Genomic DNA, 26,334 nt, shown 5'->3' on the forward strand with positions numbered 1-26,334 from the left:
TTCACACCCCAACAGCAGGGCTGTACATGTAGACACTCACCCAAAGGGGGAGAAAAAAAAAAAGCTAGCCTCAAACCATCTTCCATTAAAATCCCACAGACCTTTTTTCCAAACTTAGATTTAATGTGTTTTAGGTAAGTCTCTAAATGCTGAATCATCATACAGGGTGGCTTTGGGGTTTTATTGGGTTTGGTTTTTTAGTATTAATTCAGCATAAGCAGGTCTGGTGAAGGACTGTTTTATGGATTATTTCACAAGGATAATCTACAACCCAAGAAAAAACTTAGACATCTGAGAGAAAAAGCAGATGTGCAAGCCTAGCTTTAAGTACCAGGTGATAGGGTGGTAATGAGAACTTCAATTACTCCTCCTTGCTCAAGTCATTCTTTTGCTAACAGTTAAAAGGTTAAAAAATGGATGACATTATGGTGCCTCTTCTACAAAATAGATGTTTTGCAGGAGGAATATGAAGGATCTTTCCAGGTCTTTTAGATGGTTGGAGTAATGAGCTATAGTATTTTCAGGCATATCACATCATAAATATGAGTAATTACAATTATGATGCACTTAAAAGCAATGTAGCTTTCAGAGGAACAGTTGCTTCAACTCAAAAGGTCAGCAAGGTTAGCTGGTTTTTACACACGCACAAAGTATAGTCATACTAATTTTTCCATCTGTTTATTTGTCATAGAAAAACAGATAAATTCAGAACTTCTGATAGTATTCAGAAATGTTCTAAAAACCACCAGCTACGCTAACTTAAATGTACTTTATGGAAAATGAGACTAGAATTTGACAGGGTCATTGATCATTTGAACCAACTTTCAGATCAATGTCAAAAACAGTAAAAGGAGGCATCAATAACTAGAACTGTAGAAACACAGCATTCCCATCACTGTGACCCCAGACCAGTACCAGTCACATAGGTAAAGCCACGTTCCACAGCATTCAGCCAACTGAACTATTCTATTTTCTCTGTAAGTTTTTATGTAGTTGTGTTTTTTCTCAGCATGTTGTCAAGGAAAACCCTACATTCCTGTAGCTTAGTATCCAGCTCTTTATTGCTATAGACACAAAACAATTTAGGATTTTGAACTGATTGATATACTTTCCTTCCCACGATGAAGGGATGCTCTTAACACCATAAGCTGGATAGAGTTGAAGGAAGACCTTTTTTTTGAAGATTCAGTTCTTCCAAAATGCCTATGGGAAATTTGCCAATTAACTCTTCTATTTATTAATTTTATTAAATTATTTTACATATCAATATTCTATTATGCTATATGCTATCGACTGAAAAATAACCCTGTAATCTTACTGGTGTCCTCTTATTTACCTCTATCACAAGTCCCCTCTTACTTTATTGTCTTTGAACAGTGTTGAGTTCCTCTGACAAAAATATTTTTGGATTGTGTGAGAGCTGCCAGCTAAATTTCCAGTGATAATAATTAAGTTAAAGTTGCACACTCCTTGTATCCCTTCCTGTGTCATAATCTTAGCTAATATTTATACAGTTTTTCACTAGGAAAAGAGGTACTCTATAGATATGTACACAGAATTTATGATGCACTTTAGGGAACAACTGCTCTTCAGCACCTGGGTGTGAAATAGTAGTGTCCACTCTGCCCATGGTTAGCTTTCTGTAGAGTGCACTAGTCACATCCACACTGCAAAGCACTAGGTCAATCTCAGGGTTGGCACCTATTGTTTACATCTCATACATACCTGTTGTCTGAAAAGTTCTTTCAGCATGCTATATACAACACTCATCTGCTCCATGCATGCCACAAAAGCGTTCCAGTTCTTATCACAGGCTTTAACATGCCTTTTTAATTCTTACCCTCATGAAGATGATCAGTGAAACATACAGAATGCCTCATGCTACTGGATAACTTCAATAAAAGATGGGATGTGGTTGTGTGAAAAGAGTACTTATAGCTTCCTGGCAGAGTGAAATATGTTATTGCACTGGACTTGTATTTCAGTTGTATGTCATGGTAAAAGGTATTTCTGTCATTCTCTCCTTTGGGTTTCATGGAGCTATGCTTTTATCTGTTGTCAAGGAAACACCAGGTTTTTTCCCCCCTTGCTCATTAATGTCTGCATTTTTGTTTCCATAGCTACAAAGGAACCTTAGTGTTTTAAAATAGCAGTAATTGGATTACCATGACTTTTTGTAATTTATTAACACCATTAATGGCTCCAATTTTCAAAAGCAGACACCAAAACTGTATCAGCAGTTTTTCAGCTATTAACATTTGTTATCTTCTTGTCCTGAAATACTGGGTACATGCTAAGAAAAGTCTTCAGCATGCAAACACTCACTGCACCCAGGCTCAGACTCTATACACGGTACTCTAACTTAAGTCATTGAGTTCTTAACAGGAATGGGCAATCTGTTGTTGTATTTAAATGTAGTTTTCTGTCCATGCTAATAAGTTATATGCAAAACTGTGGAGATTTAGCCTGTTTGTTCTTCTGTTACAAGCTACTAAAGATTCCTTAAATAGCCACAATGAAATGTGACAGTTAACTTTCAATTGGAGGTTTCCCTGACCGTGCTTTGCTTCTAAAGTACCAGTTGATAGGGTGGTAATGAAGAGAGCTCCAATTACTCAGTACTGAATGAGCATCTATTTGGCACAAGCTGAATTTCCAAACACCTGCCCCAAAATGCCTTCATCTTGGCACAAAATACAAGCTGAAATTACTGAAAATAGTCTGCTTTTTAGTGGTATTAGTTTTGATTTCTGATGGGCACCTGCAAAGAAGTGCAGAGGCTCTATTGTGAATCTGCTAGGTGTTAACCCCAATATCTAACATATTGCTGATCCTTCGTAAATTTGACCCCAGAAGAATAATCTGGGATAATTTTTACAGCCAAATGTCTAGCCAACTCAGGATACAGGAACATGGAAAAAGCACAAAGAACTGAGAGCACCAGTGTTGCTAAGAACTGATATTGCTTAGCAGGGGCATAACTCAAGTTGTCTTAAGACAAAAACTGAAACTCCTAGACAGGCTGATCTGCATGTCTGTCTGTGTCTGTATACACACTCCTACCATGCTGAAATTGTTACTAAGTCATCTTCTAACACTTCTAATTTATTTGTTACAATTTACTTGCCTATTTGAAGTGTCTACAAAGCACTGTAAATGCATATTCTATACCCTTATGCTTCCTTTCTGGTATCTCCAGTTCCTCCTGTCCTCAGCATGGCTTGTCCCATCTCTCCTAATTAGGAGGCATCCACAGTTGTGGCTGCCTGGCCAAGCAGCAGGCCAAACAGAAAGCAACTGAATTCACCATATGGACTTCCCACCAGTGGTGTCACCACTTTGGGTTTCTGCACTCTGTCTACTGAGTCAGTAGACACATACCAGTCCCACAGTTTAAAAAGTTGTGAGAGGAGGACAGACCTCACCTATTTCTTTAGAAAAACAAGCTAAAGAGAGTCACCAAACTAAAAAGTTTACAATCTAGGTGTAAGAAAAAGGTGACAAGTGGCTCGACACAGATAAGTATAAACAACAAAGTCCCTTTAATCTAAAATATTAGTTCCTACTTTTCATAATGGATTTCTGTGCATCCTTGAGGCTAAGACATTCTATTACCATAGAAACAGTATCCTGTGTCACTGTGGACCTTACTGTAGATGTGTGCTGTTATGGAAACAGTCATCTTAACAGCTGTCCTCATGTTATATATTTCAATTATCGTCTTTGTAAAGATCCATTACTAAACTATCCTTTCAGGATTCATTTGAATAAAAACTAAGTCTCTGAAGTATTTAGCAATTTAATAAACACCTCAAGGCTGCTCTAAATTAAAAATACAGCATTAGAACAAAACGTATATTAAAATTACAGTGCCCTTTCAATAATTACCTACCTTTCCATATCTCTAGCATCTGCAAAGATTTGGGGGAAAAAATGGTCTGTCTACCCCAACAATCATTAGTAAAACTATTTCAGGAAATCAAGTTTTTAAGCCATGTGTTCTGTGCAAGGACTCCTTTGCACACACATCCTATATGCATGCATGCCTGAAAATGAAAGAAAAAACATAAGAAGGTACAGTGAGAAAATGTGGTTTAATTGATTGAACTGGGAACTGTGGATTCTTAAATTTTAATCCAAGCTGAACCATTCTTTTGTCTTGGAAAAGCCATCTAAGAGAGATCTTGAAAAAGATACATGTGAGTTGAAAGCTCAACTCCCACTAATTTTTTTCCTGGGGGATTGAGTCCTTAGCTGATCCTAGAGCTTTGAGAAGAATCTCAACATTTTCATATTTGTAACATCTGAGATACTACTACTTACTTACTTCACTAGATTTCTGTGGGCATAAGTATTTATTTTCTTGAATAAAGCCACTGAAGAATCTGTGACACAATTATAAGTTTTTATTTGAGTTAGTGGTCATTCATCACTTAACTTGTCAAATGTAAATAGCTTCCTGGCTAATTATGTTGATTATACTATTTAGTTACTGCAGTTTAAGACTGTAAATGCACACATTTTTATCTTTATCTTTTATCTCTTTATGGTTTTTTTTTAATCAAAATCATCTGTACTAAGAAGGTTATATCCTACCTCTTTATTCCTACACAAAATACTAGTGATTACAGCTTGTAATGGGAACATTTCCTAACACTGAAAATCTGAAAAGTAATCAACTACAGATAGCATTTTAATATGTATGAAGAAAATAGCCAACCATAATTAATTCATTGGTAACATTCAAGTACCTCCACTGAGCTTCAGGGAAGCAGGAAAACAAAAACTACTCAGAAACATGTCAGTTTTGAAACCTGGCTAATTTCCCCATATAAGGCCAGATATACAACAATACCTCAGCAATATTCTTACCATCATTTAAATGGAGTAATGTTTTTGTTATGTCCTTCTAATTTAGCCTTGAATTTGACTCCTTAAACGCTTTTTCTTTCCTAAACCAAACTACTAAAGACTGTTCCTGAATTCAGCTTAAAGAATATTAAAAATTAGTCCATCAAATCTCCACCCACAAAAAAGGTTTTCAGACTAGAACTTGCACTGCTCTGGGCACGGACGTGACTGTCTGCAGTCTGAGAGCGCAGTCACAGAAATGAGGAGCTGTCGGGGCTGGCACAGCTCATAGGCCGACTCTAAACTCACAGGAAAACTCTCAGTTGGTGGGAAACTTATTGGCATTCCACTTTTGGGATATGTAACGAGCCAATTAAGATGTCAACACAGAAATTATATTTTTTTTCCTTCAAGATGTTTACAGCCTCTCTAATGTTAGTACATAAATGTGCCAAAACCTGGAAAAATGTTTAAGTAGATTTAAGTCAAGTGAAAAGGAATGACAGTTATTTCCAGGACAAGAAATTGCTGGGTACTTTCACATTTTTACCTTGGAAAATCAGTGCAGCAAAAATAAAGTACTGAAAAAAAAAATCTTAAGATTTTCTTTAACTGTTTCGATTCTGCAAGCTTTGTTGTTTGGGATATGTGTCATAATTTATTTTGTTCTTATATTCACAACTGCCAAAAAAGAAGAGTTTGTTATCCAGATTGTTACCTGTGAAAGATTCCATCTTCGCAGTGCTGGTATTCCCCACTGACTTAGTAAGTAGTCTCTGTGAACTGTCAGAGCTCTCAGTGCTTTCTCGTATTATTTCTGAAAAGACAGAATAAATTGATGTGCTCAATTTAACTAACAAAGCTGACAGGTATAATCCCATTTTGTTCATCTTCCAAAAATTGTGTTTTAGTGAGGCTAACAGTTGTTCTCCTTCTCTCCATTTATAGCCATGTTTTTCAGAAAACAGATTCTCTGGTACTTATTTTTTAGTATTTCAGGATTTAGAATGCATGCCCGTGCTGCCTAGATTCTCCAAGAGGCAACAACAAAATATAGTAATTGAAAAACAGATAACATACCATACTCTCAATATAGACCTTAAGAAAAAGCCTACAAGCGGATGAGGTAGGAATTACTTTTTGAAGAAAGTCTTTTCTAAGTGATCACAGAAGAGATTCAACATCTGAGGTTTGCCTAAGTCCTAATTCTGCAGACATTTTTTTCATGTTTTTGATCCTCACAATTATTTAAATAATCAGATTAATAATTATTGAACTAAAAAGAATATTCACCATCACTTTTCTAAAGAAGGGTCTTTCTTACAGGTAATTGTAGTTGACTTTTGTTTACATCCATGCAGATCCCTTGTATGAGTGTTCATATGGTTTTGAAAATTCTCCTCTAATTTTAAGTATATCAGCAAGGATTAAGATATAGGCGACACAATGAAATACACATTTATAAAAGGAACAAACACTGATTTTGGAGTAACCAAATTAAATAAGTTTTAGTTGCTTCTGATACTGGGTTGTCTCCAAGTTCTGTGTTTAATGAAGCTTTGTGGAGGTTTTTTTATTAATATCATAGTTTTACTTAGAACTCGCCTTGCCTGCTGTGTTCATTGCTAATGTATCTGGCAGCATCAGTCCCTGCTTGAGTCCATATGCTCAGGGGAGTGTTCAGCTGTTCAGACAGTATTTGTTTTTTCTGTTCCTATGATACTTATACCACTGTACATTTTGGAGCTCCTTACTTAGAAGATACATAGTATGCATATTTTGATTAAAAAGAAAAACTGTTGTAGCTCCTATACTCTTCATGTTACCTTTTTATAGACCTTGATTTCTAATAATTACTGATTTACAGTATTTTGTGTATTTCAGAGAGCTGCTGTATGCTCAGAATTTGTCACCGCTAGCAAGCGTATATAAAAACTATTCTTATTTCTGAGCATGAAAACCATACATTGACACTAACCAAGAAGGTCAAACTCCAATTTTGCCATCTTATTAATCACAAACCTGCTGGAAAAACAATGCATATCCTATTGATTTAGTGCAGTAGAAATTATATAAATATTATTTACTTGTGCAGCAACTTGAAGTAGTTCTTAAATTACTCAAATTTAGAGAAAAAAATTAACTGAGGCAGCTAGTAAGAAAGTGCTTTAATGTACACTATGCAAGAACTAGATACAAAAAATTACATTTCAAATGGTTTTGTGAGAAGACTAGTAGTTTTAAGTTGTTAAAACTACTTTTTGCAAATATTTATTCCTTTTAAAAATATTTTTAATTTCAGTTTGTGGCTGTTAATGTTTTTGACTCTATACACACACAACAGAGAACATATATATATCCTGAAGAGATGGATGGCACTAATCCAAGTTGGCTTAATCATACTAGGTAAGTTTGATGCTTTCTCAGTGCTTTGAATTTAACATTTTTTTTCATTTATACATGTTGTTTATTCCTCTAATTATTGCTTTTGCTGAAACACCTAAGTTGCAGACAGCTTAGTATACAGCTTAGTTTCAGCATCGCATTAAGTGTAGGTAGTATGATGACGAAAAAGCTTTTGTCTCCCAAAGTGCTCTCTAACTAGTTAATCATCACTAATGAAGCTGCACAAATTAACAATAATAATAATGGGGGAAGACCTAGAAGAGTCCGAGTTTCCATGCCCAAATTCCATATCTGAGAACTGTCGTGTGCAATGAGCACTCTCCGTCCTTGGTACAGAGCAAGATGTAACAGTATGGAGAAAAACAAGTGTATGATTTTGCAGGTATACTACATGCACAGGTAGGAGTTAAGGCTGTGATGACACTAACTTGGTATTCTTCACAAAGTACAATGCTTCAAGTATTGTTCTGTAAAGGTATTTTTAACCGCTCGTATGTTCTTGTAATACTTATTAAATTCTTAGATCATTTCTAAGTTGTTGCATAAATTTTACTCAAATTTTCTTATTCTGTATGTACCAGGATTGTACAAGCCTATGAAATGTGTTTGGCTTTGGATCAGGACAGTTCTAGAGAATGTAGTGGAGTTCTTTCGCAGGACTTCTAAGTTTGTAAGTTTTCCCACATATTCCTTTCATTTTCCTTAAGTGCTATAATATTTCACAGTTAAGTGTATAAAAAACCATCCATAGCCTGTAGTAAGTGTCAGATGGTGGTTACAGTACAGTGCGGATTCAGGCATTTTATTTAGCTGGACTCTGCCACTTAATTTTGATCACACCATCTTGTTGCCTTTGATTTTGATTTTTCCTAAATGGAAATCTATTATTCTTACAGCAATGAAGATTTTATGGAAACTGTTTATTAGTTTAAAATGTTTATTAGAAAGAAATACTTTTGTCCCAACTGTACATGAAGAGTATTCTATTGCTTTACTTGCATAGAAGATACTTGCATTATGTTTCCATCTTAAACTCTATTTGATTAATAGTTTTTTAATTTGTTTTTCTTTTATAGTGTATCCCTTAGGTTGGATGAAATAAACTTATTAAAAACCCTCAGAAGACTACTTGGAAAAGATATGTATTTTCGGTGAAGCTACAAGCAGGAACCTACCACTGGCCTGATAAGATATCAAAACTTTTAAACTGTTGGAGTGCCTCATCCCCAGAAGGAGAAGGGTTCTCGTGCAATTTTTACTTTCAGTTTCGCTGGTTCTCTGTGGATTGTCAGTTCCATCCACACACCAGAATGTCTTCTCAGCTTGGAGTTGGGAATTCCTGCTGTCAAGCCCAGCTGAGAAGGCTGGGACTGAGCCTTAAGTTGCTGTTACTAGTAAAGATCCAAGGACTGTAGTCCCAGAGATGAGGTCTTGTGCTCTTGATTGCTGAGACTGGATCCTCCCTCTCCCAAAGAGGTAACAAATACAATCCCAGTATTAAGGACAGCATAAATAGACTTAAATCCAGGATCTACCTCTTCTCTGGCCCACAAAACCTTGAACAAAAATGATTTAATGGCTTGCCTTCATCATAGCTCTGTGGTCAGCCACTGACAGATGTAAGCTAGAGGTGTCTCAAGACTGTTTAATTTATAATTGATCTGATAATTGTCTCTGTGATAGTTAAGAAGTCAGCACTGATGATTAAGTAGCCACTTTCATGCAGTAGTTTGTGTATAAAGAATTCTCAACTTTTATTTCCAGGTTGCAGTTTCTATGTCAAAGGGTAGCTGATTGAGTACAAGATTTCTGAAACAAAGAGCTTTATATAAATTTGGATACAGGAGCAAGGTTTGAAGACCATGTGTTATGTTTGTGATGTAACATGTAATATGTTAGGACCACTACCTGTCATTGCTGGTTCTTCAAAGTTTTGCATTAGAAAGTTGCATTCAACAAATGTTTGATAGCATGGTGTTTTTATAAGAAATCTTGTCGTCTTTAAAATTAAACAAGGATCAGATGTAGGGGAGAAGCATGATTATTTCCAAACAACACAAATCATCAGCAATTTCAAAGTACTTTAAAATATGTGGTTTTGTCTTTAATTGTGCTGTTGCTGTGCTTGCTCATGAGTTGTGGGTGATAACATGTGATTATCATCTGCCTACTTGATCACATGCACATTTGTGATGCTTGCAAGAAAAAACATTATCTGGCTGGTAACTGTCATATTATGCAGAGTTTAAGAGACTGTTTCCCAGACAACAGCATAGTCATTTTGCATCCATGAAGTGTACACCATCGTGTATCTGCACTTAAGTCAAACACCCGGTGGCAGCTGCTGCTGCCACTAATGACATGGAAAAGATGGAACTGTTTGTATAGCCATAATCAAACTCCCTGAACTATGGAAGCCAAGGAAATTGAACAATTTAAAAAAAAAAAAAAAGTAAAAATTCATGGTTCTAACAAGTCATACAGCACATACCTTGTTACAAATTTTGAGTCAGTTTTTAAATTGAAACAAAATCATTCCCTAGCCAAAGGCCATTTAAGGGCCATGTACTACCTGTTTAACACCTCTGCTGCAAAACATAAATACAAGTGCACCTATGTAATATGGTATATCACTTCACTATGGCAATTTGAATATGTTAAACCAAAACACCACAGATAGCGGGTGGAAGACCTAACCTTAAAGGTAGCCAGTATGCTAATGATGAGGCAATGAGATGGCCAGGTGAGTGTGATCGCATGTACATTTATTTTTTACATTTTGTATATTGTCAGATGGGGGAGAAAGCTAGTAAGAAAAGGAATTATTTGCATTCAAATTATATAAACAGTATTAGAGCCTAGTTAGTGTAGACAATATGTTTCACAACTGCAGTAGATATATCACATGCTTGATAAGGAAGGTATTTGGCCACTTTTGCATATGAGACAAAAGTACTCTGAAGGTGTGCAGCTTTAAGCCTCTTAGAACATTTTATGGCAGAACAATAAAATAAAAGGGATCTGAAAATCAAATGTTTATTCCAGTGCTAGTGCCAGATCATTCTATTAAATGCACATTTTTAATATACCCTAACTTAAACTAAATGTTCTGAAGCAAAGATAATGTCTGGGTTTGATTTTTTTTTTTTTTTTTTGGCAGGGGGAGGATGTTGGTAGAGTTTGGGGGTTTTTTTCAAGGTGTGGGGGTTATTTGGGGAAGGGAGAGACATTAAATGCTAGGTAACAAAAACGCAATCTCTTCTGGATGTTCTTAGCTTCAATTAACTAAAAATGAGTGTGCCTTAGCAGCAGTGTAGCAATATCATCAATTAGCAGTTCATATACCATGCTATTATTTCACAGTCAGATGGCCACAGGTTTCTGAAAATCTTATCACAAATTTTCCAATTTTTACTTGTTAGGAATGACTTCAAGTGTGAGTGGAATAGTAAATAAATTTGCTTACTGATCCTGTGACATTCAGTCAGAATATCCTATAAATTTAAAAAGGTGTTCTCTGGGGTGTGTCATTCCATAGAGGATGGGTAGTACGGAGATCCAGGGTAGAATCTGATGGAAAGTTTATCATCTTCTATACATCTCTTTCACATACAGTTTCTGACTGCAACTCTGCCTTTCAGAGCTGCTCCAAGAAAGTAAATTCCATGGTCAAGTCGAAGAGGCCGTCCTCTCTTCAACCGGAGACTACTTTAAATCTTTTTGAAATATGCATCACCTTCTGCTAAGAGCCTACTAAATTACATTCTATGAATGCTATCCTAGGCATACTTCACTATTTCCATAGTTAAAGTACCGAAAGCTCTTATCTGACATTCAAGGCATAGGTCTACACCAGTATACTATAGTAGAAGCTTGCACTCTGGATTTTTCTCAGGTTTTTCTGTCTTGAAATCTCAGTCTGCCTTTACCTGAGACATCGTACATGCTTTATCTAAATCATGACACTGAAAGTTATGTAGTAGAATTGCACATGTGATGACAAGTATCTGCAAAGGTAAGAAAAGCTACTTCATCATAGATGAGGACTTCTGGGAATTGAAGTCTAAAAGACTGTTCTTGTATATGTGAGGCATCATGTATAGAGAGTGGAATACATAGACAACACATGTAATCCAGCATATTCCACTGACTGTGAGTGGTGTTTATTTTAGCTTAAGACAGTCCTTTGGTGCAGGAATCAGATGTTTATGAATAGAAAAAAATACTGATGTTTCTTTAAAAACAATTAGCAAACAATGCATTCAAGTTGACTGCTTCAGAAATATTGTTTAAAAGTATCACCTTGGTAGCACTGGCTCTTTTTTGACTGGATAGAGAAGATTCAGATATCTGTTCGAATGAAATGGCAAAATGGTTTTGCCTGCTTTTTAGCAGTGGATGAGGTCACCCTCATGCTAAACAAGGTTGAATATTATTTTAGTTTTATGATTACAAAGAACAAAAAGATCATACAAGGGAGAGAAAGTAGCTGCATTTTTCATCTATGATTACAAACCTAATTAAGATGCTCTGAATGCTTTTTAGCATGGATAATGTAAGACCATTGACACTACTCATTCACTGAAATAATTACAACTTTCTGCCTCATTACATTTTCAAAATACTTTTTGAAGTACTGCTATGTTATCAGTTATTCAAAATTTCCCTCTTCCTAGTAGCTACATACTTACCACATACACTTTTAAAGCTACATTTTTAAAACTATTTGCTGAAAATTACCCATCTGTTGATTTTCTGGAATTTATAATATTTGTCATAGCAGGTTCTTGACACCTAAATTTGCATTAATAAATATTTGTGAGTTTATTAGATGTAATTTTTACCCCTTCTAGGTTTCTTGATGCAAACTTACTGGCATAGACAGTAAAGTCCTGTGATTGGTGTATGCAAATCTTTGTATAGATAGTGAGCAGAGTAAATGTGTTAGCGTGTAAAAACTGAGCAATTGAAGCATGTGTGACTTACTTCTGCAAGTCACTGCCTTTTCTGTAGGGCAGGTACCTATCCAAAATGCAGCCAATCATTGTGGATGATAAAAAGTTGACAGACAGATCTGCAGCCTTGTGAGAGAAGGATATGCTGCTGTTCCGTTCATCTGCTGTCACCCTTAGTGAGGGATTCATTGGCTGTCAGCAAAACGTGACCAAACCACATTCACGTAATTGTCCAGTGTTGAAGTAATTTATGCAACCTGGTAAATAATGTTGATGAGTTAGTAACTTGACTGCTTTATTGAGTACATGGAAACACCAGTATGGAGACCTCCTTCCCACAAACAAATCTCAGATGGCTTTCGAAAGATCCTATGTTATTTTAGACCTTAGCAATTATTTTGGGAGCCAGGCTGTTTTAAAAGTGTCTGAGAAGGAAATTACCATAATTTTGAAACAGGAAATAGATTTGCAATAGTACTGTTATGAAATTGCATCCCTTTTTTTTTAGCTCCCTGTATCACCATGCTAGAGAACAGCAGCACTTTTTGACTACGGCCTTTGTACAACAGTTGTGCATGCATACCTATATATGAAAGATTTAAGCAGTAGAAAAATAATATATATAATACATATTAAGAAACTCCAGCAAGAATCCTTTTATGCAATCAGTATTGGAAAACATTCTGAATCTACATATAAATCTGTGGAAAAGAGTTAGTACCTTATTGTTTTTAGTCATAAGAAGGAAGAAAGTACATCTCCCCTTTTTTATGATACAGAAAATAGAATATGGCAGCTGGGAATAAATAATTCTCATTATACACTCTGCCTTTTCTGTCATATTTTTTCCCCCAAAGACAAGACAAGCTGTCTGAGACAAACTTCTGTGGTGTGGTTTGCACTCGCTGCATTTCATTTCTGCAATAAGATGTGTACATGAGCAATAGTACCTAGAATCAAAGTGTACAAGTCGGGGTTTGATATTGCCCCATGAGCAATTGACTTCTCTGTCCTTTATTTCCATTCCATAGGTTTACATGTGATTTAAATTCCTGGCATAAAAAAGTGATTTGGAAACTTTCTGGCTAGGCAACCACATGTTCTGAATCTTCAGAGTCTCACAGGATTCCTGCTGCCTATATTTCACTTGTCCTTGTGATGAAGGCAAATGTTGAAGGTGAGCATACAAAGATGCTAGAAGATTGTTATTTATATAGATGTTATCTGAAAACTTCTGGGGTTTTTCAGTCCTTTTGGGAAGACACTGGCAGAAGCAATGGATTTTTGGATGTATATGTTTATTATTCATTGTAGGTTACCTATGTCAGAGATCAGATTGCCAATTACAGTCCCTTTTATCCTTTCACTAGCAGAAGATGAGTATAGATCACTAGCATGTTGGAGGGGTAGCACCTTCCTGTGGTGTAAAATACTATGGTGGATACGTGCAGGGCCACTTAGATTATACTTTCAGAAATGATTTAAACTGGTCTAAGATCATGCTATTGTCAAAAGGACTATTTGTGGCCATACATTCCTGTTTCCTCCATTTTTCTGCTGCTGAAGTCATGCAGCTGAGCAGCCAGTAGTATCAGTAAACTGGTCCAGCAGTAAGTCAAGTCTTTTTGGTAGGTTTAAGTTTCTGACGAATTAACCAGGCTTAACTAGAGGACATAAAAGGGACCGTTAATTATTATTATCACTGTTATTGTTATTATTGGATGTTTCATTGCTTTTATGTTGAGTTTTCATTAATATTTTTGAAGTACTGAGAAAAAGGGCCTGAATGTATCTTTCCGATTTATTTCCAGCAAGGAATTTCTGTCTAGATCACATTTTAACATGGGAGCAGGGGAACAATTTCTTTCTGCAGAAAAATATGCTCTGGATTTAGGAGTGGGCAGCCCTTTGAGAGTGGTTGCTGCAGGGACCCAGAATCAGAGTGGGGATCTTGTCCTCATTCATATGGCAATGCTTAGAGATGTGGATACTTCGAGGTGAGTTCGCTCATGAGACGGTAAGTACGAGTCCTTTCCCTCTGATGGAGTAAGCACCAAGTCTTCACGTGGAGAACCTCAAGGAAATCTAGCCCCCTCTTGCGGTTTTTTCCACACAGAAGGCATTAATCGATTCAACCTTACTTCTGAATAAAAATATATATACCTGCAACTTTTCTCTGAAAGTTGATATGGTTACTGCTATTTCATCCGTTCTTAGGGATGACAGGTAATTAGTCTCAGGATAGAAAATAATAATCTGTAAAAATTTTTATCTGCATTTCATATGCAACTTAACAGCCATTTTCACCAGAACACAGGGGATGAGGGGAAAGGGATTTGTCGGCTATTTCTATAATCTAATTTTTCTTCAAATTGAGGGAGGAATAGCCCCAAATACTAAAGGATAAAAAAAAAGAAAAAAAGACTCTCCGGGTTGACTGGTAAAGAATAGAAGCAAATACAGGCATTTGATTGTCTTACAGTGATCTGTGTTTTACATTGGCTTGAACCAAATTGCACAATACTAACAAATACCAAGTCAGTGTTAGTAGATGAAGAACAAATGCGCTGCAGTTAGAAAACTGTTGAAAGTCTAGCTAAAACCAAGCTATGATTTCAGTAGGCATTCTTGGGGGGTATACAGCATTGGCTTAATCAGCCCTGACCACTTGTCTTGCAACCTCACTTCCTCCTCTGCAATACTAGCATGGCCTTTCTGTGATTTTTCAGTTCCATTTATGGTTCACAGTGCAGAAAACAGAAATTCAGCTTCATTGTTCCCTTACAGCGCTCATCCTGGCGATATGAATAGCTGTTCTGGAGCAACATGAGTAGCAGCTCGAGAATGGGAGTAATTGACCTCAGATGGCATCTGTTCCAGCCAGCTTAAACAGCTTTGACAAAAGTTGAGAAATCAGTTGTATAGAGTGTAGTTTGGCAATGTGTCTACTTTGACTGAGGCAGGTAGCTTTAAGATAGTATAGAGCTCAGTGGTCTTAAATGCTGTTTGCTGCATTCCTGTCCTTTCCGTCTGCCCTGGGTCAAATGATGAGTCCAGACCCCAGCTGTGACAAGGAATTTGGGACTACATTAGTTATGAAGAAGGAAGGTGAAAGGTTTTGGAGTGGAAACCAGCTTGCTGAAGCAGAGGGAAGCAGCTCTTAGGACTCAACATCAGCAGTGGAGAAAAAACTGGTAAAGAATGCTGGTTATTTCAATAAAACCACATTTTCAGTATTGAAGAGGAAATATTTTTATTCCATCTATGTTTCTCTGAAGAGATAAAGAGATGCACTGAAGCATCTGAATGCTAATCCATGATACAGTTTGAGCTCTGTCCTGACCTAGTTAATGTATCATCATGTAAACTCATTTGCGACTCACACTATGTTGTGATGTGATACATTGCGTAGCAGTGGCATTTCCCCATTAGTGACTCCTTTTGGTACTAATCAGAAATCTGGAAGGATCAAAATTACTTGAACAAAACCCCTATTAAAGTATGAGCAAGAACTAGAGGAGTTGGTACTACCCTACATTGAGATATTTCTGTGCTTTCTTTCTGAAAAGAAGGATATTTGCTTATTAAAAGTACATTTTGAGGTGACCTTTTCATAGAGAGATGTATAATGACTTGCATGGCATTAAAGAGCTGACTCTGGAAGCACTGAAAAGAGAGCTTTGTTATCTAACAAAGCTTTATTAAGAAGTACATACAGGAAAATAGAGTGAAGCACTAACAGCCTTATATACTGAATTGACTGCTGATGGTGAAAGAGTGTTTATAGGTGGGGTAGTCATTAAGAATTGTATAATGAAAGTCATTGAAGAGGTATGTCTGGAAAAGAAAACATCGATAATGTCAGTTTTCTGCCAGTACAACTGCCAGACTGACAAAGGGAGTGGGAACTTGTTTCTCCAGCTCAGGAAAAAAGCAAGACCTTTGAATGGTTTTCATTAATACTGCATGCGAATACCAGTATTTCACACACATCAGAACTTTTAATTTCGGATCAAGGAACCGGTGCAGTATTATTGTAGTGTTAGCTATATTTCAGAATGTGACAGGGGAAAAAATATATGACCAAATACATTTTTCTTAAGTGTATGAAATAGTAAACTTGCCTCAGTTGTAATCTGAAAACTGTGAAGTGTTGTGATACATGAAGCAGGGTAAGCAACTAGAGCTCATATCCTGCCTATTGCAAGGAAGTGCAGCAGTTAATACAGAACTTTCCCCATTACTCTTCACTGTATCAGTCATCTGCAGTCTAACCACTGTAAAATTTGGTTGTGGTGATCCATTATGAATGCCACTTCTGACCAGCACTCATTTCATTCAGAACTGCAGCTTGAATCACTGCCACTGTCACCAAACCCTTTTCAGTTTAGAATTTAGTGATATTTTGTACTGGAGAGTAGTCTAGTTGACCTCTGGGATTAGGGCTTTGAACCAGGATGGTGTTTGCTTTTCTAAGTGTGACAGAATACCTGCATTTTTCTTACAGAAAGCTAAAACCATAATTGTCTAAGCCTGAGTGGCTTTGACAATCTGGGGTTTTGGTAGCCGTTATGGAGTGCATCAATGATCTGGACCTAATGCTGGAGATAAAGTGACTTTTAGTTTGTGAGGTATTTCCTGACATTTATGCTTTTCAGTCAAAATAATGGATATTTTATGAGGCTGCTTAAAGGGGCCAGCTCACACCTCCCTGCTGGCAAACATGGGTCTGAAAATACAAAATCATAATGCCTTGTGTTCATTGAGACCTTAGAGCACTTTCATACACAATTCCGAGAACAATTTCAAGTCTTTCTTAGTCATGCCAAGGAGATTGCTCTGCCAAAATCTGTATGAAGCATATAATCACAAGGACCATTTCATGCATCAGTTGCATTTAGCAGAGTCATAAGCAAACAGCCCCTGAAAGATATATACGAACTAAGTAATCTCACCATGGGTTTCCACAGATTTTTATATTCTTTTGTAGATGTCCATTATGGTCCTTAATCATCATCTTGGTAGTACCTGGGACTGGACAGACTTAACTGAAAGAATGTTTTCTTTTATTTCAATTATTAGACAGATACTGTCAACGTATAGGGGAAAAGATATAGAATTTTACAGTATTAAATTCTTGGTCATAAAAATGGACACAATATTCTCAAGATGCAACATCACCAACGTGAAGAATTCTAATGTTTAGGATGTGCAACTTTTTCCTCTGCAGTTACAAATGAGCATTTTATTTTCTAAAGCCTGGCTTTATTATTTATAATTTTATTATTCCTTTTAAAAGTCAGGTTTATTAGGAGTTCAGCCCGTGATATCACTCAAATACTGAAACTTACTTGAACTAAACTCCTGTTAAAATGAACTGAAGTTTATATGAGCAAGAACTGTTGAGAGCTACCTCCTAATCTGCACCGCATGTTGGCATGCTTCCTTCTCGGAGATGTCATTTTGCTTTGCTTCCAGTAGTTAACATTTCTTTTACAGAAAAAACTGAGGAGAGGCTACAGGTAGCCTAATGGATAGGAGATCTGTATCTGCTGAATTGCCAATGTCTGTTTAAGGGTCACCATCCTCCACAACTATGTATTGCCTTCTGAGACCTCTCAAAATGCTTAGCATTTTTAACATCCTTTGCAAAATTCTCCAGTTGCAGAAATCACTCAGTGGGTATTAAGACTACAGTGGATTTAGAACTGACTTGCAATCTTCCAGAAATAACTTTGTACACTATGGTAGATTACTAGCATGTTAACAATGTTTAGGAATAGTCCCATGAGGTGGAAGAGTCAGGAAAAATAAGATCAAGATAGGTCTCTCCAGCAAAAATTTATTCTCTTAACAGCTCTCACTTAGGTACTTATTTGCTACTGACCGAATCTGGTAGTTTATCATCAAACAGTAGCTTCTCTGTATAATAGCTTCTGTATTTGATGTTCAGTGCGAACAACAAGAATGCATGGGAATATTTACTGAATCTGAGTCTTTGCACAGACTGGCTAGGACTTCTGGCACTGCAGAAAGTAAAGTAACCTGTTTCTGGGAAGTTTGCCTCTCAACCTTTTCCAGTGAGGCTATTACTGTGCAGTTATGAGCAAGTAACAGTCACTTACTGGTTGAGAGTTGTGTCCATGAAATGCTGTCCTGCTGTCTCCCTGTTTGAAAAAAAAACAATTTCTGCACAACTCAAGGCACTTTCAACATGGTTATTGTGAGGATTTTAGTAGAAAATGCTTGATGATGTGCCACGAAATACATGTGGGTTTGTTTGTTGCTATAACTGATTTTTTACGGCTTTATTAGTCTTGTAAATCACTTCTGCTTTATTCCAAGGATGAGTAAGAGAAACAGTTCGGGACAGTTAGTTGAAACCCTTCCATTCTGGAACAGCCTGCCTGTTACAGAAGGTCCTCCTGAAGTAACAAGGCTGTTTTGTAACTGTTGGTTATAAAATAACTTCCAGGCAGTATACTTACAAAACAAGTTGGCTGAGGACACCAGTAAGCTGCCCTGGGTGGGGCATGAGTATGACTGCTCATGCATCAGTTAAGGAGCAGCGCCCATCAACCCAGCACGTGCCCCTGTTCCACCAGCCAGCCTCGGAGGATCTCTGCGCCCTCTGGTGACCGACAACCGCGTAACGGTTTGCCCCGAAAACGGACCGTGCCCTAACGGCGCAATACGTAGAACCTCAGTCAACTGTAACGTTGGCCCATTTTACCCAAGGCCGTAAGAGGAGGGCTCCTGAAGGTCTGAGTGAGTATAAAATGCGTATTAATTCCAACTTTAACTGATTAAGCCTTTCAAAAGCTAATCGGTTGCATTTATGAAATGAGCGTCTTACAACACGCATAACTAGAAACGGTTTCAAACGTAACTGAAACTCAGTTCTTAGTTGACGGACGCTACTCAGTCGCACTCTTTATCCGCACCTCAACTCACGGAGGGGGAAAGAACTCAAGCAACGTGACAGCTGTTGCCTTGACGTCGCCCTTCAACGCCGTGCTCGGTGAGACGAGAACAACCCCACAAGGAGATGCCGCCTCTCGCACCGGCACCGGAAGCGGCCCCGCCGCGCGCCTCCCACGCCGCCGGCGCGCGCATGCGCACTGAGCGCCGCCGGGCAGGGCCACCCGGCAGGCGCGTGACACCCTCCGCTGCTCGGGCGCAGCGGCCGAGGCTCCTCTGCGTGACTTCCACGCGTGCGTGACCCCTGACGTCAACGCGGCGCCGGGCGGCGATTGGAGGCCAGCGTTCCGCGCCCCACGGCGGCTCCCTCCTGGCTGCGCAGGCGCAGCGGCGGCCGGCGGCAGTGCCTGGCTCCGGAGCGGCGGGGTGGGAGGAGAGCGCGGTGGCGGCAGCGCCCCCAGCCCCGCTCCCGCTCCGTGCCCGCCGCCGCCATGAAGATCTGGACCTCGGAGCACGTTTTCGAGTAAGTGCAGCGCGGGGGCGGCGTGAGGGGAGAAGCAGGGCTGGCTCGGGGAGGGCGGCCGCTCCTCCTCCGGCCGGCGGCTGAGGGGGCTTCGCCGCCGCTGGGCCGTCTGGCCCCGCCATCCCCCCCCCCCCCCCCCCCTCACGGGCCGGCTCGGCGCCGCAGCCCTGCTCCGGCCGCCGCGGCTCGCTCGCCTCCGTTGACCTTCCCCCTGCGCGTCCTTGCCGCCGCTCTCCGGCTCTGAGGCCGCTCTGCTGGGGGGTGCAGCCCGGCTACCGGAACGCGGGCGCCGCCGCTGCCGCCAGCGGGGCGGGCAGCGTGTGGGGTGACTGCCTCCTGTGGGGAGGCAGCCGGGGAGCCTGTGGAAGCCGCCTACAAACCGAACCGGGAGGCGTACCTGCGCGGCGCGGATCCAGCTGCGGTGCCGGCCGCCTTACGGGGTGTCTTTGTGCTGTCCTCGCCTGCGGGGTGCAGGACTGACCAAAGCATTGAGTCGCTTCGTGTTGTCGAGGCTCGAGGGCTCCAAAACACCTGTGCTGAAAAATAATCCGAAGGAAATACTTGTCAGAGGAAAGGAACAACTTAATGAATTACTCTAGTGCTACTGAAACTGGAAAAAATTGCAATCTTTCAGCATCATGTCACAGGGAAAACATTCTTATCACATTATAAGCCAGAAGCTAATTGAACTCAGGAGTCCTGATTAATCAGGTGTATTGTATGCTGAACTTGCATGTACCACCCTCCAATCCTTGAAACGGGTGTTTTCCTCCAGGGAAGGATATTTGTAGGGTCTAGAACTAGAAATTGAACTGCCTTAAAAATACAAATCAATTGATGTGTTGTGTTCAGTGTTAATAGAAATCCTGTTAAAAAACAAAGGCGTACAACTTTGTGTCTTGATTCTGTTTTGGCAGTCACCCCTGGGAAACGGTCACGACGGCTGCCATGCAGAAATACCCAAATCCCATGAACCCCAGCGTGGTTGGAGTTGATGTCCTGGACAGACACGTAGACCCTAGTGGGAAGTTGCACAGCCACAGACTCCTCAGTACTGAATGGGGAATACCCTCCATTGTGAAATCAGTATGTATTGTATCGCAGAGCTTGAAAAGGGTGCCGGAGGGAGGGGAAGCTTGTGAACCAGGTGTTGTAATAGGCCTGTATCATTTCATAACCTTAATGGTTTAAAAACGTAAGCATTTATGTATCAGGAAAGCTCAACAACAGTACACGTAATGACTTCCTGATAGCCAAAAGTTGCCTAGATCTTAGACTGGGTCCATCTTGAAAATGAGATCTACCTCAACTGAGTAGTTTTATTTTAAGCTAAACCCTAATTCTGTTGTCTCAGTGTCTGTTCAATACAGTAACCACTAATTAGGCTTTTAAAGGCACTAAAAAAATCACAGTTGGTTAGCATAATTAATTCCGTGTATGTTTGCTTGTCTTTTAGCTCATTGGCACGTGCAGAACAAAGACATATGTTCAGGAGCACTCTGTTGTTGACCCAGTGAAAAAAACAATGGAGCTTAAATCCAGTAATGTAAGTAGTTGTGTTGGTCCAGTTGAAAGAGATTACAGATTATAATAATACCTTGTAAATTTGAAAAGGAAAATCATCCTGACATTAACTTGAAATTTGCATTAGAACAATACAAGTTAAACCTTTAAGTAATGTGTTTATAGTTGACCGGTTCTGTTTTTCAGAAAGGAGCTACTAGGTTTTTGGAACTTGTCAGGACCAAAGCATCTGAACATACTGATGAGCAGGACAGGAGTAGTTTTGGGGGCATCAGCGGGGGTGTTAAGAAAAAAATTTTAAAAGCCATGTGGTGTATACTGTCACTGTTTCCTAACCATGTAACATTTTGCTCTTTGTACTACTTCATCTGTCTGATACCACTGTTGAAATATTCTTGTAAATGTGGTAGTCTATATTGGTAAATGATCCAAAAACTTAAGGAAAGAGAACTAGATCAGCAAATGCTGAACTTGGAAATTTCTCTACCTTGTTCTACAACCCTAATTCTTGCAGGAAAAGTATAATGTTTAAATCGGATATAAGCATTAGTTTTGAATCTGCAGTTTAATTTACATTCCTTCAATATTTTTATCAAGGGGTAATCTTGTCTTATGTTCTACAGATCTCATTCACAAACCTCGTGTCAGTAGATGAGAGGCTTGTCTATAAACCACACCCTCATGAACCAGACAAGTAAGTACCTCTTTGTTCTGAGATTGCCCTGAAGTAGTAGTTACAGACTTTGGCTTTGAAAATTTCCATGGTTTCCCTTGAACAGAAGATGAGGTTTACATCACCTCTGTTACGGTAACTTGTCTAAAAAAGAATTAAATGGACTGTCATTTTCTCTAGTGACATTGCTTCTGCAGAGCACTACTAGGAAACTTAGTGTCATGCTATGATGGAGTCCAATTCAGATCAGCTTTTCAGGGAGTTGTCCTACATCGTATCTGTAACTGAGTTTGTATACATCTTCAGTTATCAGCTCCTTATTTCTGATCTCTTCATCAGCCTGAGCACAGAACCGCCACTAGAAGCCACATTTATCTGCCTTCAGTCTATAGTTTTGGAGGTTTGGGTTTTGGTGTTTGGTTTGTTGTTTTTTTTCAAGGCAAGTCTAAAGCTTACCGAGTCTATACTGCTGGAACTAGTGATAATTCTGAAGGATCTTTCTGGGGTTTCTAACATAAGAGTTTTTTTCTTCTCATGACAGTCAGAAATGTTAAATCCCTGTTGTTGAAGGGGATGTCTTAATACTGTTTTCCCAGTTTACCTTCACTCCAAATCTGCTGTTTCCACTCTTAACTTCCTGGTGCTAAAGATGGAAATAGTTGAGTGCCACAAAGGGACACTTTGACTTAGTGGGACTCTTGGTTTTTGTTTTATGAGTAAAAGCATAAAGCAGTTAAGCACTGTGGAAGTGGGTTGTGTTTATGGGGCAAGACGTTCTGTGTTCTGCAGTGAAGCTGATGAGGGAATGTACTTGTTGGAGAGGAGTGAGTTTCTTTCAGCAATGTGTTATTTTTTTAAACTACTCAGAATAATTCAGTTTCCTGCTGTCTGTTTCAGAACCATTTTGACACAAGAAGCAATAATATCTGTAAAAGGTGTCAGTCTCAGCAGTTACCTAGAAGGGCTAATGGCAAACACAATTTCTTCCAATGCTAATAAAGTAAGTATGACCCTTGTGTAAAATGTGTGACCACTGGCTAAATGACAAAGGGAATAAAAATATCTTCCTTTTTTTCTTTTTTTTTTCTTTTTTTTTTTTTGGCTTCTTTTGGCAATCTTAGGAAGGGTCTGCATAGTTCTACTGCCTTTACTGTGGAGACTGAATGCTCAGCTTGCTGAACTTCCTCTTTTTTTTCCTCTTGTGAATGGAGATAATAAATTATTATTGGCAAAGCTCTCTGAATCTTCACTGGAAAAAACATCTCCACTCACTTAACAGTCTGCTGCTGTCACTGTTTTGCTGCCCTCTTGATGCCATCTGTTAGTTTTTACTGTTGAAAAAGGATATACATCCAGACAGATCTGAAGTAGTTATGTGGGAGTAATGAAGTGGTGTTTTAGTTGAGAGTCTGTCCTCTGGGAATCCAAAGATGTCTTGAGTTCAGCCTCAAGAATGATAAAACAATCTGGATAAAGTCTTTTGTGGTTCATAATGTGAGCACTGCTGACATAAGGAATTTTTTCATGAAATGTAAGGCAGTACATACTCCTGCAGTACTCTGGTTATTGAAGCAAAAAATATCACAGAGGCATGTATTTCTGTACCTTTTCTTCCTTTTTCAATTATTGTGTAATTAGTAATTTCAGTAAGACGGGGTTTAACCTATTTACTTATTTACTACTAAGATTTATACACTGATAAACTTCTCTTTAACTGTAGGGCCGTGAAGCATTGGAATGGGTAATTAATAGACTGAATGCTGAAATTGAAGAGTTCGCAGCTTCAGCAAGAGGAACCATGAGGAATTCAATGGCAGCAGCAGCATTTGTAGAGAAATGATAGTAAATATACCTGTATTACTAACAAAGTTTAACAATCTGAAGCTTCTCTCCAAACCTAAATACATGTATCCTTTGTTATTTAAAGGCATACCTGTGTATTAGGCATGTTTCAAATTTAATTTGGAGAAAAGCTGAATTCTTACTAATGAGGCTGATGCGCAAAGCCTAGTTAATATATTGGTTCAGCTGGACCGAATTTCAGTTACAGCTGAAGAAGTAATTTTAAAGTATAGTTCCTGTATTTACATGAACACTAACTTATAATGTTTTCATATATGAAATAGCCTCATTTAGTGATGAGGCTGCATATGGTGGAGGAGACTGGCATGTTAGGTTAACTTCTGTGGAATTTTTATTTTTGTGTGACTTATGGACTACCTCTTTTGGGACCAAGCCCAAAATTCAGCAGAATGGTTTGTTCCAGCATTGTTCTGTTTGTTAATTTTTGATAGTTGTGTGATACAACTTGGTGTAAAAGAAAGTTTATTACTTGATGCTTGAAATACAGAAGAATGTAGAAAATATTTTTTTATAAGCTTTTTAACTTGTTTGGCTGAACTAACATGGTACTCAAATTGTTTTTCAGTCAATATAGGTAAAACGTACAAAGTGTCTCTTATCTACTAAGACCTAAATTCTATTCCTAAATGCAACATTAATGAGCTGGGCATGCAGTAACTTAAAATAAAATTTTATCTTAAAGTTCTGTAATAAGTATCTCTGTTTCTAAAAGCCCATTGAATAAAGGGGTGCAACAAGTATAGAGCCTTAAAATCTTGCAAGCTGCTAGGGCATCTAAGAATAGTAGGCATTAACTTCAAAATTTCAAAGAACCATTTAAAGGACTAAAAAAAAACTTTTGTGAAGTTGGCTAAAGCAGTACCTTAACATAAGAGGAAGTAATATTAACGAATGTTAATGATGTACACATTAACTTGATCATGCTTCAAAAATAACCTGTTACATCAACTGAACATTGTGTTGTCCTTTAATTTAAAGTGTTCTAAGTTCCGGAAGTTCCTTTACCTTTTGAACTAATTTGCTTACAATACAAGGCTCTTCATATGAAAACCTTGAGAATAAAAAGTTTTCTACGGTTTGTGTTTGTTTCTTGGTACTTGCTGTAGATTCTTGGTACTGCCACCAGTCATTAGCTGTGGGAACTTAAAAGTTAGACCGTGACATTCTTCCTTACACAGTATACCAGTCTGCTGGTAGTCCTGTTGACTTCAGCAGGGGCTCTCTGTCCCATGAGGCTCCTTCAGTGTGAAGGAAAAATGGAAGGACATAGCCCTGAATTAGCTGATGCTTGTATTTTGGTGCCAGAGGCTTTTCCTGGAATTTTGATTCTAAGCTTACCAGTAATTTGAAGACTCTCTTTTAGCCTTTAAGAACTGTAATGTCACCTGTCCCAGCATATTTTATGTTGCATGCCGTTTCTGTTATATCAGAATTGCCTATTGAACAGTGTCTGCTATATAGAGAACCAGAGCTTATTTTAAGTGGTAAACACATGGGAACACATTCTTCTGTAAGATTTGTGTAGGAGGAAGAAAACAGGTGTGTGTATATACATATATATAACTTTTAAAAATTTAACTATTCTAAATATTTTTCTAAAAAGAAACAGTTTCAGACTACCTTACTAAATTGAAATCATTGAGGTTTGCCATGCTTTTACAGGACATTATTACAACTGAAATAGCATTTCAATTTAAAAAGTGTATATGAAACTTCTGCAAAACTGTACCATCATTTCTGATAAAAATGCAATGCTTTAAAGTCATTTTAAATGTTTGTTTAGCCATTAGCATCACTTGGTATTTTAAAGTCAATTTGTTCTTTTCCTAATTTTTCTGCACTAAGGACTGCACATATGAACTCAACTCACAGTTTGCCCTTGCACTGAAAAAAACTTACTGTTTAATTTTTGCAAGCATTCAAAAACTTCTTGACAGATCATGATTTTCTTTCTTCTATTTTATTTATATGCCTGCATTCTCATTCTGTCAAAGTATGGCTTTCTGTATGTGGCGCTTTTTAAATAAAACTTTATCTGAGTTCTGGCTAGTTGCTGAAACTTTCTGATCTATTTGATTTTTATAACTACTAGGCGAGTAATCTAAAATGAGGGAGGTGAAGAAATACTCTGGAGTTAGTAGCTTCTTTTATTGAAATGCATATCCTAAAATGCACATTCACAGCTGCTGTGGTCTTTTTTGTTTCTTAATAACTCTGCTTTTCTGCAACTCCGACACGTTAACTAGTGACCAGATTTCACAGTTTGCTAGATCCTGTGGAAGGATTTTCAATCTACTTGGACTGAGATTTGTATGCCACAATTTACCTGTTAAGGAATGCGTCTCTGCATGTGGAATCTAATGCTCACTATTGTTAAGAGCAGAAGAGAACAAAATGTTTGGGTCTGTACAAGTCATGTAACAGCTTGTCTGTTTACCCCCGATTCTCACAATAGGAGACTGCACCTAAAGTGGCTTTGATGGGGAGTGGAGGACTGTGTGTGCAGCAGTTACAACCTATGTGCTGTAGATACCTGCCTTGTGCTCAGTATGCATACATACTCTGATGGTTTCTTTGCTAGTCACTTAAAGTCATGTTCCCTCTGGATCAACTTCACA

General features: G+C 38.3%; 2 protein-coding genes and 1 long non-coding RNA gene across 4 annotated transcripts in view; 2 read left to right on the plus strand and 1 right to left on the minus strand.

Moving 5' to 3' along the window:
• The window catches only part of ZNF831 (zinc finger protein 831), a 61,210-nt gene that overhangs the window by 25,037 nt on the left and 9,839 nt on the right, over positions 1–26,334 (minus strand). Inside the window, exons 6-8 of one of the 2 annotated variants that reach the window (XM_041122201.1) lie at positions 20,054–20,192; positions 5,570–5,668; positions 3,893–4,046 (exon numbers count right to left, since the gene is read on the minus strand). The gene's annotated coding sequence lies outside the window, so the exon portion shown is untranslated. Of the gene's footprint in view, positions 1–3,892; positions 4,047–5,569; positions 5,669–17,524; positions 18,380–20,053; positions 20,193–26,334 lie in introns of those variants that run through there. The other variant, XR_005932023.1, reaches the window with a different exon arrangement.
• On the plus strand, positions 5,847–17,381 carry LOC115338816. The gene is made up of 5 exons (XR_003922538.2): positions 5,847–5,977; positions 7,154–7,257; positions 7,839–7,927; positions 8,334–13,389; positions 14,024–17,381. It is a non-coding gene; the product is annotated as an uncharacterized LOC115338816 (long non-coding RNA).
• Positions 19,456–25,761, plus strand: PRELID3B (PRELI domain containing 3B). The gene is made up of 6 exons (XM_030007684.2): positions 19,456–19,656; positions 20,574–20,742; positions 21,113–21,202; positions 21,804–21,874; positions 22,751–22,853; positions 23,574–25,761. The coding sequence occupies exons 1-6, from the start codon at positions 19,625–19,627 to the stop codon at positions 23,691–23,693; spliced, it is 585 nt and encodes a 194-aa protein (XP_029863544.1). The 5' UTR covers positions 19,456–19,624; the 3' UTR covers positions 23,694–25,761.

The sequence above is a fragment of the Aquila chrysaetos genome, chromosome 3 (assembly GCF_900496995.4).
Source record: "Aquila chrysaetos chrysaetos chromosome 3, bAquChr1.4, whole genome shotgun sequence".
Lineage (NCBI taxonomy): Eukaryota > Metazoa > Chordata > Aves > Accipitriformes > Accipitridae > Aquila > Aquila chrysaetos.

What these genes read in the sequence shown, in the direction of transcription:
- PRELID3B (XM_030007684.2), top strand. Translation starts at nt 19,625, where the DNA reads ATGAAGATCTGGACCTCGGAGCACGTTTTCGA. An exon ending in TACCCTCCATTGTGAAATCA is followed by an intron (nt 20,743 to 21,112) that starts GTATGTATTGTA and finishes CTTGTCTTTTAG; the next exon opens with CTCATTGGCACGTGCAGAAC. An exon ending in TGGAGCTTAAATCCAGTAAT is followed by an intron (nt 21,203 to 21,803) that starts GTAAGTAGTTGT and finishes TATGTTCTACAG; the next exon opens with ATCTCATTCACAAACCTCGT.